The sequence below is a fragment of the Notothenia rossii genome, assembly GCF_949606895.1.
Source record: "Notothenia rossii genome assembly, contig: scaffold_142, whole genome shotgun sequence".
Taxonomy (NCBI): Eukaryota; Metazoa; Chordata; class Actinopteri; order Perciformes; family Nototheniidae; genus Notothenia; species Notothenia rossii.
The window spans coordinates 47501-65000 of NW_027639868.1; the positions used below are offsets into that span (position 1 = coordinate 47501).

A 17500-nucleotide genomic window follows, 5' to 3' on the forward strand; every position below is an offset into this window, starting at 1 on the left:
ACACCAACATTTAGACAGGCTGTGATCTACACTTTAGAGCTGAACCAAATGTCTTTCATTAATATGTAAAATATATATATGAAGCTTCTAAAGAAGTTTCTTACAAAAAAATGAAATTCTTAAAAAAAAGGTCAAAGAAAGAAAATGTATTTTTTTTGTTGAAAAAATCGATTTATGAGAAAAATACAAGGTCTAACATAAAAAGTGAAATTTTTGGGAAAAAGTGAAATTATGAAAAAGAAAATGTTTGAAGAAATAAATCTAATAATGGGAAAAAAGCATTTCACAAAATGCTGTAGTGTTTTCTGAAATGCTGTAGTGTATAGTGAAATGTTGTAGTGTTTAGTGAAATGCTGTAGTGTTTAGTGAAATGCTGTAGTGTTTAGTGAAATGCTGTAGTGTTTAGTGAAATGCTGTAGTGTATAGTGAAATGCTGTAGTGTATAGTGAAATGCTGTAGTGTTTAGTGAAATGCTGTAGTGTTTAGTGAAATGCTGTAGTGTTTAGTGAAATGCTGTAGTGTTTAGTGAAATGCTGTAGTGTTTAGTGAAATGCTGTAGTGTTTAGTGAAATGCTGTAGTGTTTAGTGAAATGCTGTAGTGTTTAGTGAAATGCTGTAGTGTTTAGTGAAATGCTGTAGTGTTTAGTGAAATGCTGTAGTGTATAGTGAAATGCTGTAGTGTTTAGTGAAATGCTGTAGTGTTTAGTGAAATGCTGTAGTGTTTAGTGAAATGCTGTAGTGTTTTCTGAAATGCTGTAGTGTATAGTGAAATGCTGTAGTGTTTAGTGAAATGCTGTAGTGTTTAGTGAAATGCTGTAGTGTTTAGTGAAATGCTGTAGAGTTTAGTGAAATGCTGTAGTGTTTAGTGAAATGCTGTAGTGTATAGTGAAATGCTGTAGTGTTTAGTGAAATGCTGTATTGTTTAGTGAAATGCTGTAGTGTTTAGTGAAATGCTGTAGTGTTTAGTGAAATGCTGTAGTGTTTAGTGAAATGCTGTAGTGTTTAGTCAAATGCTGTAGTGTATAGTGAAATGCTGTAGTGTTTAGTGAAATGCTGTAGTGTTTAGTGAAATGCTGTAGTGTATAGTGAAATGCTGTAGTGTTTAGTGAAATGCTGTAGTGTTTAGTGAAATGCTGTAGTGTTTAGTGAAATGCTGTAGTGTTTAGTGAAATGCTGTAGTGTTTAGTGAAATGCTGTAGTGTTTAGTGAAATGCTGTAGTGTTTTCTGAAATGCTGTAGTGTTTAGTGAAATGCTGTAGTGTATAGTGAAATGCTGTAGTGTTTAGTGAAATGCTGTAGTGTTTAGTGAAATGCTGTAGTGTTTAGTGAAATGCTGTAGTGTTTAGTGAAATGCTGTAGTGTATAGTGAAATGCTGTAGTGTATAGTGAAATGCTGTAGTGTTTAGTGAAATGCTGTAGTGTATAGTGAAATGCTGTAGTGTATAGTGAAATGCTGTAGAGTTTAGTGAAATGCTGTAGTGTTTAGTGAAATGCTGTAGTGTTTAGTGAAATGCTGTAGTGTTTAGTGAAATGCTGTAGTGTTTAGTGAAATGCTGTAGTGTATAGTGAAATGCTGTAGTGTTTAGTGAAATGCTGTAGTGTTTAGTGAAATGCTGTAGTGTTTAGTGAAATGCTGTAGTGTTTAGTGAAATGCTGTAGTGTTTAGTGAAATGCTGTAGTGTATAGTGAAATGCTGTAGTGTATAGTGAAATGCTGAAATGCTGTAGTGTATAGTGAAATGCTGTAGTGTTTAGTGAAATGCTGTAGTGTTTAGTGAAATGCTGTAGTGTATAGTGAAATGCTGTAGTGTATAGTGAAATGCTGTAGTGTTTAGTGAAATGCTGTAGTGTATAGTGAAATGCTGTAGTGTATAGTGAAATGCTGTAGTGTTTAGTGAAATGCTGTAGTGTTTCTGAAATGCTGTAGTGTTTAGTGAAATGCTGTAGTGTATAGTGAAATGCTGTAGTGTTTTCTGAAATGCTGTAGTGTTTAGTGAAATGCTGTAGTGTTTAGTGAAATGCTGTAGTGTTTAGTGAAATGCTGTAGTGTTTAGTGAAATGCTGTAGTGTTTAGTGAAATGCTGTAGTGTTTTCTGAAATGCTGTAGTGTATAGTGAAATGCTGTAGTGTTTAGTGAAATGCTGTAGAGTTTAGTGAAATGCTGTAGTGTTTAGTGAAATGCTGTAGTGTTTAGTGAAATGCTGTAGTGTATAGTGAAATGCTGTAGTGTATAGTGAAATGCTGTAGTGTATAGTGAAATGCTGTAGTGTTTTCTGAAATGCTGTAGTGTTTAGTGAAATGCTGTAGTGTTTAGTGAAATGCTGTAGTGTTTAGTGAAATGCTGTAGTGTTTAGTGAAATGCTGTAGTGTTTAGTGAAATGCTGTAGTGTATAGTGAAATGCTGTAGTGTTTAGTGAAATGCTGTAGTGTATAGTGAAATGCTGTAGTGTTTTCTGAAATGCTGTAGTGTTTAGTGAAATGCTGTAGTGTTTAGTGAAATGCTGTAGTGTTTAGTGAAATGCTGTAGTGTTTAGTGAAATGCTGTAGTGTTTAGTGAAATGCTGTAGTGTTTAGTGAAATGCTGTAGTGTATAGTGAAATGCTGTAGTGTATAGTGAAATGCTGTAGTGTATAGTGAAATGCTGTAGTGTTTAGTGAAATGCTGTAGTGTTTAGTGAAATGCTGTAGTGTTTAGTGAAATGCTGTAGTGTTTTCTGAAATGCTGTAGTGTATAGTGAAATGCTGTAGTGTTTAGTGAAATGCTGTAGAGTTTAGTGAAATGCTGTAGTGTTTAGTGAAATGCTGTAGTGTTTAGTGAAATGCTGTAGTGTATAGTGAAATGCTGTAGTGTTTAGTGAAATGCTGTAGTGTTTTCTGAAATGCTGTAGTGTTTAGTGAAATGCTGTAGTGTTTAGTGAAATGCTGTAGTGTTTAGTGAAATGCTGTAGTGTTTTCTGAAATGCTGTAGTGTTTAGTGAAATGCTGTAGTGTTTTCTGAAATGCTGTAGTGTATAGTGAAATGCTGTAGTGTTTTCTGAAATGCTGTAGTGTTTAGTGAAATGCTGTAGTGTTTAGTGAAATGCTGTAGTGTTTAGTGAAATGCTGTAGTGTTTAGTGAAATGCTGTAGTGTATAGTGAAATGCTGTAGTGTTTAGTGAAATGCTGTAGTGTATAGTGAAATGCTGTAGTGTTTTCTGAAATGCTGTAGTGTTTAGTGAAATGCTGTAGTGTTTAGTGAAATGCTGTAGTGTTTAGTGAAATGCTGTAGTGTTTAGTGAAATGCTGTAGTGTTTAGTGAAATGCTGTAGTGTTTTCTGAAATGCTGTAGTGTATAGTGAAATGCTGTAGTGTTTAGTGAAATGCTGTAGAGTTTAGTGAAATGCTGTAGTGTTTAGTGAAATGCTGTAGTGTTTAGTGAAATGCTGTAGTGTTTAGTGAAATGCTGTAGTGTTTAGTGAAATGCTGTAGTGTTTAGTGAAATGCTGTAGTGTATAGTGAAATGCTGTAGTGTTTAGTGAAATGCTGTAGTGTTTAATGAAATGCTGTAGTGTTTAGTGAAATGCTGTAGTGTTTAGTGAAATGCTGTAGTGTTTAGTGAAATGCTGTAGTGTTTAATGAAATGCTGTAGTGTTTAGTGAAATGCTGTAGTGTTTAGTGAAATGCTGTAGTGTTTAGTGAAATGCTGTAGTGTTTAATGAAATGCTGTAGTGTTTAGTGAAATGCTGTAGTGTTTAGTGAAATGCTGTAGTGTTTAGTGAAATGCTGTAGTGTTTAGTGAAATGCTGTAGTGTTTAGTGAAATGCTGTAGTGTTTAGTGAAATGCTGTAGTGTATAGTGAAATGCTGTAGTGTTTAGTGAAATGCTGTAGTGTTTAATGAAATGCTGTAGTGTTTAGTGAAATGCTGTAGTGTTTAGTGAAATGCTGTAGTGTTTAGTGAAATGCTGTAGTGTATAGTGAAATGCTGTAGTGTTTAGTGAAATGCTGTAGTGTATAGTGAAATGCTGTAGTGTTTAGTGAAATGCTGTAGTGTATAGTGAAATGCTGTAGTGTTTAGTGAAATGCTGTAGTGTTTAGTGAAATGCTGTAGTGTTTAGTGAAATGCTGTAGTGTATAGTGAAATGCTGTAGTGTTTAGTGAAATGCTGTAGTGTTTAATGAAATGCTGTAGTGTTTAGTGAAATGCTGTAGTGTTTAGTGAAATGCTGTAGTGTTTAGTGAAATGCTGTAGTGTATAGTGAAATGCTGTAGTGTTTAGTGAAATGCTGTATTGTTTAGTGAAATGCTGTAGTGTTTAGTGAAATGCTGTAGAGTTTAGTGAAATGCTGTAGTGTATAGTGAAATGCTGTAGTGTATAGTGAAATGCTGTAGTGTATAGTGAAATGCTGTAGTGTTTAGTGAAATGCTGTAGAGTTTAGTGAAATGCTGTAGTGTATAGTGAAATGCTGTAGTGTTTAGTGAAATGCTGTAGTGTTTTCTGAAATGCTGTAGTGTTTAGTGAAATGCTGTAGTGTATAGTGAAATGCTGTAGTGTTTAGTGAAATGCTGTAGAGTTTAGTGAAATGCTGTAGTGTTTAGTGAAATGCTGTAGAGTTTAGTGAAATGCTGTAGTGTATAGTGAAATGCTGTAGTGTTTAGTGAAATGCTGTAGTGTATAGTGAAATGCTGTAGTGTTTAGTGAAATGCTGTAGTGTTTAGTGAAATGCTGTAGTGTATAGTGAAATGCTGTAGTGTTTAGTGAAATGCTGTAGTGTTTAGTGAAATGCTGTAGTGTATAGTGAAATGCTGTAGTGTTTAGTGAAATGCTGTAGTGTATAGTGAAATGCTGTAGTGTTTAGTGAAATGCTGTAGTGTTTAGTGAAATGCTGTAGTGTATAGTGAAATGCTGTAGTGTTTAGTGAAATGCTGTAGTGTTTAGTGAAATGCTGTAGTGTTTAGTGAAATGCTGTAGTGTATAGTGAAATGATGTAGTGTTTAGTGAAATGCTGTAGTGTATAGTGAAATGATGTAGTGTTTAGTGAAATGCTGTAGTGTTTAGTGAAATGCTGTAGTGTTTAGTGAAATGCTGTAGTGTATAGTGAAATGATGTAGTGTTTAGTGAAATGCTGTAGTGTTTAGTGAAATGATGTAGTGTTTAGTGAAATGCTGTAGTGTATAGTGAAATGATGTAGTGTTTAGTGAAATGCTGTAGTGTTTAGTGAAATGCTGTAGTGTATAGTGAAATGCTGTAGTGTTTAGTGAAATGCTGTAGTGTATAGTGAAATGCTGTAGTGTATAGTGAAATGATGTAGTGTTTAGTGAAATGCTGTAGTGTTTAGTGAAATGCTGTAGTGTTTAGTGAAATGCTGTAGTGTATAGTGAAATGCTGTAGTGTTTAGTGAAATGCTGTAGTGTTTAGTGAAATGCTGTAGTGTTTAGTGAAATGCTGTAGTGTATAGTGAAATGATGTAGTGTTTAGTGAAATGCTGTAGTGTTTAGTGAAATGCTGTAGTGTATAGTGAAATGATGTAGTGTTTAGTGAAATGCTGTAGTGTTTAATGAAATGCTGTAGTGTTTAGTGAAATGCTGTAGTGTTTAGTGAAATGCTGTAGTGTTTAGTGAAATGCTGTAGTGTATAGTGAAATGCTGTAGTGTTTAGTGAAATGCTGTAGTGTATAGTGAAATGCTGTAGTGTTTAGTGAAATGCTGTAGTGTTTAGTGAAATGCTGTAGTGTTTAGTGAAATGCTGTAGTGTATAGTGAAATGCTGTAGTGTTTAGTGAAATGCTGTAGTGTTTAATGAAATGCTGTAGTGTTTAGTGAAATGCTGTAGTGTATAGTGAAATGCTGTAGTGTATAGTGAAATGCTGTAGTGTTTAGTGAAATGCTGTATTGTTTAGTGAAATGGTGTAGACTTTAGTGAAATGCTGTAGTGTTTAGTGAAATGCTATAGTGTTTAGTGAAATGCTGTAGTGTTTAGTGAAATGCTGTAGTGTTTAGTGAAATGCTGTAGTGTTTAGTGAAATGCTGTAGAGTTTTCTGAAATGCTGTGGTGTTTAGTGAAATGCTGTAGAGTTTGGTGAAATGCTGTAGTGTTTAGTGAAATGCTGTAGTGTTTAGTGAAATGCTGTAGTGTTTAGTGAAATGCTGTAGTGTATAGTGAAATGCTGTAGTGTTTTCTGAAATGCTGTAGTGTTTAGTGAAATGCTGTAGTGTTTAATGAAATGCTGTAGTGTTTAATGAAATGCTGTAGTGTTTAGTGAAATGCTGTAGTGTTTTCTGAAATGCTGTAGAGTTTAGTGAAATGCTGTAGTGTTTAGTGAAATGCTGTAGTGTATAGTGAAATGCTGTAGTGTATAGTGAAATGCTGTAGTGTTTAGTGAAATGCTGTAGTGTTTAGTGAAATGCTGTAGTGTTTAGTGAAATGCTGTAGTGTTTAGTGAAATGCTGTAGTGTATAGTGAAATGCTGTAGTGTTTAGTGAAATGCTGTAGTGTTTAGTGAAATGCTGTAGTGTTTAGTGAAATGCTGTAGTGTATAGTGAAATGCTGTAGTGTTTAATGAAATGCTGTAGTGTTTAGTGAAATGCTGTAGTGTTTAATGAAATGCTGTAGTGTTTAGTGAAATGCTGTAGTGTTTAGTGAAATGCTGTAGTGTATAGTGAAATGCTGTAGTGTATAGTGAAATGCTGTAGTGTTTAATGAAATGCTATAGTGTATAGTGAAATGCTGTAGTGTTTAATGAAATGCTGTAGTGTTTAGTGAAATGCTGTAGTGTTTAATGAAATGCTGTAGTGTTTAGTGAAATGCTGTAGTGTTTAGTGAAATGCTGTAGTGTATAGTGAAATGCTGTAGTGTATAGTGAAATGCTGTAGTGTATAGTGAAATGCTGTAGTGTATAGTGAAATGCTGTAGTGTATAGTGAAATGCTGTAGTGTATAGTGAAATGCTGTAGTGTATAGTGAAATGCTGTAGTGTTTAGTGAAATGCTGTAGTGTTTAGTGAAATGCTGTAGTGTTTAGTGAAATGCTGTAGTGTTTAGTGAAATGCTGTAGTGTATAGTGAAATGCTGTAGTGTATAGTGAAATGCTGTAGTGTATAGTGAAATGCTGTAGTGTTTAGTGAAATGCTGTAGTGTTTAGTGAAATGCTGTAGTGTGTTCTGAAATGCTGTAGTGTATAGTGAAATGCTGTAGTGTTTAGTGAAATGCTGTAGTGTATAGTGAAATGCTGTAGTGTTTAGTGAAATGCTGTAGTGTTTAGTGAAATGCTGTAGTGTATAGTGAAATGCTGTAGTGTTTAGTGAAATGCTGTAGTGTTTAGTGAAATGCTGTAGTGTTTAGTGAAATGCTGTAGTGTTTAGTGAAATGCTGTAGTGTTTAGTGAAATGCTGTAGTGTTTAGTGAAATGCTGTAGTGTTTAGTGAAATGCTGTAGTGTTTAATGAAATGCTGTAGTGTATAGTGAAATGCTGTAGTGTTTAGTGAAATGCTGTAGTGTTTAATGAAATGCTGTAGTGTTTAGTGAAATGCTGTAGTGTTTAGTGAAATGCTGTAGTGTATAGTGAAATGCTGTAGTGTTTAGTGAAATGCTGTAGTGTATAGTGAAATGCTGTAGTGTTTAGTGAAATGCTGTAGTGTTTAGTGAAATGGTGTAGACTTTAGTGAAATGCTGTAGTGTTTAGTGAAATGCTGTAGTGTTTAGTGAAATGCTATAGTGTTTAGTGAAATGCTGTAGTGTTTAGTGAAATGCTGTAGTGTTTAGTGAAATGCTGTAGTGTTTAGTGAAATGCTGTAGTGTTTTCTGAAATGCTGTAGTGTTTTCTGAAATGCTGTAGTGTTTAGTGAAATGCTGTAGTGTTTAGTGAAATGCTGTAGTGTTTAGTGAAATGCTATAGTGTTTAGTGAAATGCTGTAGTGTTTAGTGAAATGCTATAGTGTTTAGTGAAATGCTGTAGTGTTTAGTGAAATGCTGTAGTGTTTAGTGAAATGCTGTAGTGTTTTCTGAAATGCTGTAGTGTTTTCTGAAATGCTGTAGTGTTTAGTGAAATGCTGTAGTGTTTAGTGAAATGCTATAGTGTTTAGTGAAATGCTGTAGTGTTTAGTGAAATGCTGTAGTGTTTAGTGAAATGCTGTAGTGTTTTCTGAAATGCTGTAGTGTTTAGTGAAATGCTGTAGTGTTTAATGAAATGCTGTAGTGTTTAATGAAATGCTGTAGTGTTTAGTGAAATGCTGTAGTGTTTTCTGAAATGCTGTAGAGTTTAGTGAAATGCTGTAGTGTTTAGTGAAATGCTGTAGTGTATAGTGAAATGCTGTAGTGTTTAGTGAAATGCTGTAGTGTATAGTGAAATGCTGTAGTGTATAGTGAAATGCTGTAGTGTTTAGTGAAATGCTGTAGTGTTTAGTGAAATGCTGTAGTGTTTAGTGAAATGCTGTAGTGTATAGTGAAATGCTGTAGTGTTTAGTGAAATGCTGTAGTGTATAGTGAAATGCTGTAGTGTTTAGTGAAATGCTGTAGTGTATAGTGAAATGCTGTAGTGTTTAGTGAAATGCTGTAGTGTATAGTGAAATGCTGTAGTGTGTTCTGAAATGCTGTAGTGTATAGTGAAATGCTGTAGTGTTTAGTGAAATGCTGTAGTGTTTAGTGAAATGCTGTAGTGTTTAATGAAATGCTGTAGTGTTTAGTGAAATGCTGTAGTGTTTAATGAAATGCTGTAGTGTTTAGTGAAATGCTGTAGTGTTTAGTGAAATGCTGTAGTGTATAGTGAAATGCTGTAGTGTTTAGTGAAATGCTGTAGTGTTTAGTGAAATGCTGTAGTGTATAGTGAAATGCTGTAGTGTTTAGTGTAATGCTGTAGTGTTTAGTGAAATGCTGTAGTGTTTAGTGAAATGCTGTAGTGTATAGTGAAATGCTGTAGTGTATAGTGAAATGCTGTAGTGTTTAGTGAAATGCTGTAGTGTTTAGTGAAATGCTGTAGTGTATAGTGAAATGCTGTAGTGTATAGTGAAATGCTGTAGTGTATAGTGAAATGCTGTAGTGTATAGTGAAATGCTGTAGTGTATAGTGAAATGCTGTAGTGTTTAGTGAAATGCTTTAGTGTTTAGTGAAATGCTGTAGTGTATAGTGAAATGCTGTAGTGTTTAGTGAAATGCTGTAGTGTTTAGTGAAATGCTGTAGTGTTTAGTGAAATGCTGTAGTGTTTAGTGAAATGCTGTAGTGTTTAGTGAAATGCTGTAGTGTATAGTGAAATGCTGTAGTGTTTAGTGAAATGCTGTAGTGTTTAGTGAAATGCTGTAGTGTTTAGTGAAATGCTGTAGTGTTTAGTGAAATGCTGTAGTGTTTAGTGAAATGCTGTAGTGTTTAGTGAAATGCTGTAGTGTTTAGTGAAATGCTTTAGTGTTTAGTGAAATGCTGTAGTGTATAGTGAAATGCTGTAGTGTTTAGTGAAATGCTTTAGTGTTTAGTGAAATGCTGTAGTGTATAGTGAAATGCTGTAGTGTATAGTGAAATGCTGTAGTGTTTAGTGAAATGCTGTAGTGTATATTGAAATGCTGTAGTGTTTAGTGAAATGCTGTAGTGTTTAGTGAAATGCTGTAGTGTATATTGAAATGCTGTAGTGTTTAGTGAAATGCTGTAGTGTTTAGTGAAATGCTGTAGTGTTTAGTGAAATGCTGTAGTGTTTAGTGAAATGCTTTAGTGTTTAGTGAAATGCTGTAGTGTTTAGTGAAATGCTGTAGTGTTTAGTGAAATGCTTTAGTGTTTAGTGAAATGCTGTAGTGTATAGTGAAATGCTGTAGTGTATAGTGAAATGCTGTAGTGTTTAGTGAAATGCTGTAGTGTATAGTGAAATGCTGTAGTGTTTAGTGAAATGCTGTAGTGTTTAGTGAAATGCTGTAGTGTATATTGAAATGCTGTAGTGTTTAGTGAAATGCTTTAGTGTTTAGTGAAATGCTGTAGTGTTTAGTGAAATGCTGTAGTGTTTAGTGAAATGCTGTAGTGTTTAGTGAAATGCTGTAGTGTATAGTGAAATGCTGTAGTGTATAGTGAAATGCTGTAGTGTTTAGTGAAATGCTGTAGTGTTTAGTGAAATGCTGTAGTGTTTAGTGAAATGCTGTAGTGTTTAGTGAAATGCTTTAGTGTTTAGTGAAATGCTGTAGTGTTTAGTGAAATGCTGTAGTGTTTAGTGAAATGCTTTAGTGTTTAGTGAAATGCTGTAGTGTATAGTGAAATGCTGTAGTGTATAGTGAAATGCTGTAGTGTTTAGTGAAATGCTGTAGTGTATAGTGAAATGCTGTAGTGTTTAGTGAAATGCTGTAGTGTATAGTGAAATGCTGTAGTGTTTAGTGAAATGCTGTAGTGTTTAGTGAAATGCTGTAGTGTTTAGTGAAATGCTGTAGTGTTTAGTGAAATGCTGTAGTGTTTAGTGAAATGCTGTAGTGTTTAGTGAAATGCTGTAGTGTTTAGTGAAATGCTGTAGTGTTTAGTGAAATGCTGTATTGTTTAGTGAAATGCTGTAGTGTTTAGTGAAATGCTGTATTGTTTAGTGAAATGCTGTAGTGTTTAGTGAAATGCTGTAGTGTTTAGTGAAATGCTGTAGTGTTTAGTGAAATGCTGTAGTGTTTAGTGAAATGCTGTAGTGTTTAGTGAAATGCTGTAGTGTTTAGTGAAATGCTGTAGTGTTTAGTGAAATGCTGTAGTGTTTAGTGAAATGCTGTATTGTTTAGTGAAATGCTGTAGTGTTTAGTGAAATGCTGTATTGTTTAGTGAAATGCTGTAGTGTTTAGTGAAATGCTGTAGTGTATAGTGAAATGCTGTAGTGTTTAGTGAAATGCTGTATTGTTTAGTGAAATGCTGTAGTGTTTAGTGAAATGCTGTATTGTTTAGTGAAATGCTGTAGTGTTTAGTGAAATGCTGTAGTGTATAGTGAAATGCTGTAGTGTTTAGTGAAATGCTGTAGTGTATAGTGAAATGCTGTAGTGTTTAGTGAAATGCTGTAGTGTTTAGTGAAATGCTGTAGTGTTTAGTGAAATGCTGTAGTGTTTAGTGAAATGCTGTAGTGTTTAGTGAAATGCTGTAGTGTTTAGTGAAATGCTTTAGTGTTTAGTGAAATGCTGTAGTGTATAGTGAAATGCTGTAGTGTATAGTGAAATGCTGTAGTGTTTAGTGAAATGCTGTAGTGTATAGTGAAATGCTGTAGTGTTTAGTGAAATGCTGTAGTGTATAGTGAAATGCTGTAGTGTTTAGTGAAATGCTGTAGTGTTTAGTGAAATGCTGTAGTGTTTAGTGAAATGCTGTATTGTTTAGTGAAATGCTGTAGTGTTTAGTGAAATGCTGTATTGTTTAGTGAAATGCTGTAGTGTTTAGTGAAATGCTGTAGTGTTTAGTGAAATGCTGTAGTGTTTAGTGAAATGCTGTAGTGTATATTGAAATGCTGTAGTGTTTAGTGAAATGCTGTAGTGTATAGTGAAATGCTGTAGTGTTTAGTGAAATGCTGTAGTGTATATTGAAATGCTGTAGTGTTTAGTGAAATGCTGTAGTGTTTAGTGAAATGTTGTTTTGACTTGCACTTCAGGGCCACCGTACAATTATGACAAAAGAAGTCAGAATCCTGGGAAAAACTTTGAGAAAGTGAAATGATTGAGAAAGTGAAGTCAAAGATAAAGTGAGAGAGAAAGTGAGAGAGAAAGTGAGAGAGAAAGTGAGAGAGAAAGTGAAATGATTGAGAAAGTGAAGTCAAAGATAAAGTGAGAGAGAAAGTGAGAGAGAAAGTGAGAGAGAAAGTCAAAGATAAAGTGAGAGAGAAAGTGAGAGATAAAGTGAGAGAGAAAGTGAGAGAGAAAGTGAAATGACAGTGTAGATGGAGCAGTGTTGGTTTGAGTGTGAGAGTAGTCACCCTGCAGGCCACGACCCCGCTGCGCTCCATGATGCAGTGGGCGTTGTTGTCACAGGGGTTAAAGGTCAGCGCTGAACAGGACATCCTGGGGTTACAGCCCCACGTCTGGTTACCAAGGAAACCAGGTTTACAGCCCCCACACCTGTAGGAGCCCTGAGAGAGAAAAGACCCTGAACTCACCATTATATACAGGGACCCTGAACTCACCATCATATACATATCATGAATAACTTACTATCTTATACACAGGGACCCTGAACTCACCATCATATACACAGGGACCCTGAACTCACCATCATATACACAGGGACCTTGAACTCACCATCATATATACAGGGACCCTGAACTCACCATCATATCAAATCAAATCAAGTTTTATTTATATAGCACATTTTTAAACGATTTTTGGTCGAGCCAAAGTGCTGTATATATAATAAAAAATAACCTACAGTAAAGACACTTTACAGCAAATACAACGGCACAGATTGTGCAGAATATCAGTATGAGAAACGACACCCATACGTAATACAGGGACCCTGAACTCACCATCATATATAAGTAACACAGGGACCCTGAACACACCATCATATATACGTAACACAAGGACCCTGAACTCACCATCATATATACGTAACACAAGGACCCTGAACTCACCATCATATATACGTAACACAAGGACCCTGAACTCACCATCATATATACGTAACACAAGGACCCTGAACTCACCATCATATATACGTAACACAAGGACCCTGAACTCACCATCATATATACGTAACACAGGGACCCTGAACACACCATCATATAAACGTAACACAAGGACCCTGAACACACCATCATATATACGTAACACAAGGACCCTGAACTCACCATCATATATACGTAATACAGGGACCCTGAACACACCATCATATATACGTAACACAAGGACCCTGAACTCACCATCATATATACGTAATACAGGGACCCTGAACTCACCATCATATATACGTAACACAAGGACCCTGAACACACCATCATATATACGTAACACAAGGACCCTGAACTCACCATCATATATACGTAATACAGGGACCCTGAACTCACCATCATATATACGTAACACAAGGACCCTGAACTCACCATCATATATACGTAACACAAGGACCCTGAACTCACCATCATATATACGTAACACAAGGACCCTGAACTCACCATCATATATACGTAACACAAGGACCCTGAACTCACCATCATATATACGTAACACAAGGACCCTGAACTCACCATCATATATACGTAATACAGGGACCCTGAACTCACCATCATATATACGTAACACAAGGACCCTGAACTCACCATCATATATACGTAACACAGGGACCCTGAACACACCATCATATAAACGTAACACAAGGACCCTGAACTCACCATCATATATACGTTACACAAGGACCCTGAACTCACCATCATATATACGTAATACAGGGACCCTGAACTCACCATCATATATACGTAACACAGGGACCCTGAACACACCATCATATATACGTAACACAAGGACCCTGAACTCACCATCATATATACGTAACACAAGGACCCTGAAATCACCATCATATATACGTAACACAAGGACCCTGAACTCACCATCATATATACGTAATACAGGGACCCTGAACTCACCATCATATATACGTAACACAGGGACCCTGAACACACCATCATATATACGTAACACAAGGACCCTGAACTCACCATCATATATACGTAACACAAGGACCCTGAAATCACCATCATATATACGTAACACAAGGACCCTGAACTCACCATCATATATACGTAACACAAGGACCCTGAACTCACCATCATATATACGTAATACAGGGACCCTGAACTCACCATCATATATACGTAACACAGGGACCCTGAACTCACCATCATATATACGTAATACAGGGACCCTGAACTCACCATCATATATACGTAACACAAGGACCCTGAACTCACCATCATATATACGTAATACAGGGACCCTGAACTCACCATCATATATACGTAACACAAGGACCCTGAACTCACCATCATATATACGTAACACAAGGACCCTGAACTCACCAACATATATATACGTTACACAGGGACCCTGAACTCACCATCATATATACGTTACACAGGGACCCTGAACACACCAACATATATATACGTTACACAGGGACCCTGAACTCACCATCATATATACGTAACACAAGGACCCTGAACTCACCATCATATATACGTTACACAGGGACCCTGAACACACCAACATATATATACGTTACACAGGGACCCTGAACTCACCATCATATATACGTTACACAAGGACCCTGAACTCACCATCATATATACGTAACACAGGGACCCTGAACACACCAACATATATATACGTTACACAGGGACCCTGAACTCACCATCATATATACGTAACACAAGGACCCTGAACTCACCATCATATATACGTAACACAGGGACCCTGAACTCACCATCATATATACGTAACACAAGGACCCTGAACACACCAACATATATATACGTTACACAGGGACCCTGAACTCACCATCATATATACGTAACACAAGGACCCTGAACTCACCATCATATATACGTAACACAAGGACCCTGAACTCACCATCATATATACGTAACACAAGGACCCTGAACTCACCAACATATATATACGTTACACAGGGACCCTGAACTCACCACGGTGTTGACGCACACAGAGTTGGACACACAGGCGTCGGGGAGATCCAAACACTCGTCGATATCTACACACTCCTGAGGAACAGAGAGAGACAACAGGTAGCATTAGCCTCATTAGCATATTTATATATATGTTAGAACACTGCTACTCAGTAATGAAGGGTTCCCCCTCAGTGTTGTCATATTGTCCAATAAGAATAATGTTCCAGAAGCAAATCCTTCACTGCAGTTCAGAGGCAGAGCAGGGTGTAACAGCAGGAAGTCACTGTGGTTCAGAGCAGGGTGTAACAGCAGGAAGTCACTGTGGTTCAGAGGCAGAGCAGGGTGTAACAGCAGGAAGTCACTGTGGTTCAGAGCAGGGTGTAACAGCAGGAAGTCACTGTGGTTCAGAGCAGGGTGTAACAGCAGGAAGTCACTGTGGTTCAGAGCAGGGTGTAACAGCAGGAAGTCACTGTGGTTCAGAGCAGGGTGTAACAGCAGGAAGTCACTGTGGTTCAGAGCAGGGTGTAACAGCAGGAAGTTACTGTGGTTCAGAGCAAGATGTAACAGCAGGAAGTCACTGTGGTTCAGAGGCAGAGCAGGGTGTAACAGCAGGAAGTCACTGTGGTTCAGAGCAGGGTGTAACAGCAGGAAGTCACTGTGGTTCAGAGCAGGGTGTAACAGCAGGAAGTCACTGTGGTTCAGAGCAAGGTGTAACAGCAGGAAGTCACTGTGGTTCAGAGCAGGATGTAACAGCAGGAAGTCACTGTGGTTCAGAGCAGGGTGTAACAGCAGGAAGTCACTGTGGTTCAGAGCAGGGTGTAACAGCAGGAAGTCACTGTGGTTCAGAGCAAGGTGTAACAGCAGGAAGTCACTGTGGTTCAGAGCAGGGTGTAACAGCAGGAAGTCACTGTGGTTCAGAGCAGGGTGTAACAGCAGGAAGTCACTGTGGTTCAGAGGCAGAGCAGGGTGTAACAGCAGGAAGTCACTGTGGTTCAGAGCAGGGTGTAACAGCAGGAAGTCACTGTGGTTCAGAGGCAGAGCAGGGTGTAACAGCAGGAAGTCACTGTGGTTCAGAGCAAGGTGTAACAGCAGGAAGTCACTGTGGTTCAGAGCAGGGTGTAACAGCAGGAAGTCACTGTGGTTCAGAGCAAGGTGTAACAGCAGGAAGTCACTGTGGTTCAGAGCAGGGTGTAACAGCAGGAAGTCACTGTGGTTCAGAGCAGGGTGTAACAGCAGGAAGTCACTGTGGTTCAGAGGCAGAGCAGGGTGTAACAGCAGGAAGTCACTGTGGTTCAGAGCAGGATGTAACAGCAGGAAGTCACTGTGGTTCAGAGCAAGGTGTAACAGCAGGAAGTCACTGTGGTTCAGAGCAAGGTGTAACAGCAGGAAGTCACTGTGGTTCAGAGCAAGGTGTAACAGCAGGAAGTCACTGTGGTTCAGAGCAGGATGTAACAGCAGGAAGTCACTGTGGTTCAGAGCAGGGTGTAACAGCAGGAAGTCACTGTGGTTCAGAGCAGGGTGTAACAGCAGGAAGTCACTGTGGTTCAGAGCAGGGTGTAACAGCAGGAAGTCACTGTGGTTCAGAGCAGGGTGTAACAGCAGGAAGTCACTGTGGTTCAGAGCAGGGTGTAACAGCAGGAAGTCACTGTGGTTCAGAGACAGAGCAGGGTGTAACAGCAGGAAGTCACTGTGGTTCAGAGCAGGGTGTAACAGCAGGAAGTCACTGTGGTTCAGAGCAGGGTGTAACAGCAGGAAGTCACTGTGGTTCAGAGCAAGGTGTAACAGCAGGAAGTCACTGTGGTTCAGAGCAGGGTGTAACAGCAGGAAGTCACTGTGGTTCAGAGCAGGGTGTAACAGCAGGAAGTCACTGTGGTTCAGAGCAAGGTGTAACAGCAGGAAGTCACTGTGGTTCAGAGCAGGGTGTAACAGCAGGAAGTCACTGTGGTTCAGAGCAGGGTGTAACAGCAGGAAGTCACTGTGGTTCAGAGCAAGGTGTAACAGCAGGAAGTCACTGTGGTTCAGAGGCAGAGCAGGGTGTAACAGCAGGAAGTCACTGTGGTTCAGAGCAAGGTGTAACAGCAGGAAGTCACTGTGGTTCAGAGCAAGGTGTAACAGCAGGAAGTCACTGTGGTTCAGAGCAGGGTGTAACAGCAGGAAGTCACTGTGGTTCAGAGCAGGGTGTAACAGCAGGAAGTCACTGTGGTTCAGAGCAGGGTGTAACAGCAGGAAGTCACTGTGGTTCAGAGCAGGGTGTAACAGCAGGAAGTCACTGTGGTTCAGAGCAAGGTGTAACAGCAGGAAGTCACTGTGGTTTCCGTCACATAATGAACGGGTTTGTTGAGGAAGTTGTTGTTTATCAAACTGTCTGTATTTATAGAATATTACCTGTGTACCTGTGTACCTGTGTACCTGCGTGCCTGTGTACCTGTGTACCTGTGTACCTGCGTGCCTGTGTACCTGTGTACCTGTGTACCTGTGGGCCTGTGTGCCTGTGTACCTGTGTACCTGTGTACCTGTGTACCTGTGGGTCTGTGTGCCTGTGTGCCTGTGTGCCTGTGTACCTGTGTACCTGTGTACCTGTGTACCTGCAGACCTGCGTGCCTGTGTGCCTGTGTACCTGCGTACCTGTGTACCTGTGGACCTGCGTACCTGTGTACATGTTTACCTGCGTACATGCATACCTGTGGACCTGTGTGCCTGTGTACCTGTGGACCTGTGTCTCACCTGTCTGTGTGTCTCACCTGTGTGTTTCTCTACTGTGTGTCTCACCTGTGTCTCTCACCTGTGTGTCTCACCTGTGTGTCTCTCTACTGTGTGTCTCACTTGTCCGTGTCTCTTACCTATGTGTCTCTCCCCTGTGTGTCTCACCTGTCTGTGTCTCTCACCTGTCTGTGTGTCTCTCACCTGTCTGTGTGTCTCTCACCTGTCTGTGTGTCTC

At 38.5% G+C, this 17500-nt stretch overlaps 1 protein-coding gene across 1 annotated transcript in view; it reads right to left on the reverse strand.

The window, feature by feature from the left end:
• Positions 1–17500, reverse strand: part of thbs3a (thrombospondin 3a) — a 62077-nt gene that overhangs the window by 16744 nt on the left and 27833 nt on the right. Inside the window, exons 9-10 of the mRNA XM_079695549.1 lie at positions 14581–14655; positions 11863–12015 (exon numbers count right to left, since the gene is read on the reverse strand). Coding sequence (XP_079551675.1) covers positions 11863–12015; positions 14581–14655 — 228 coding nt within the window. The remainder of the gene's footprint in view (positions 1–11862; positions 12016–14580; positions 14656–17500) is intronic.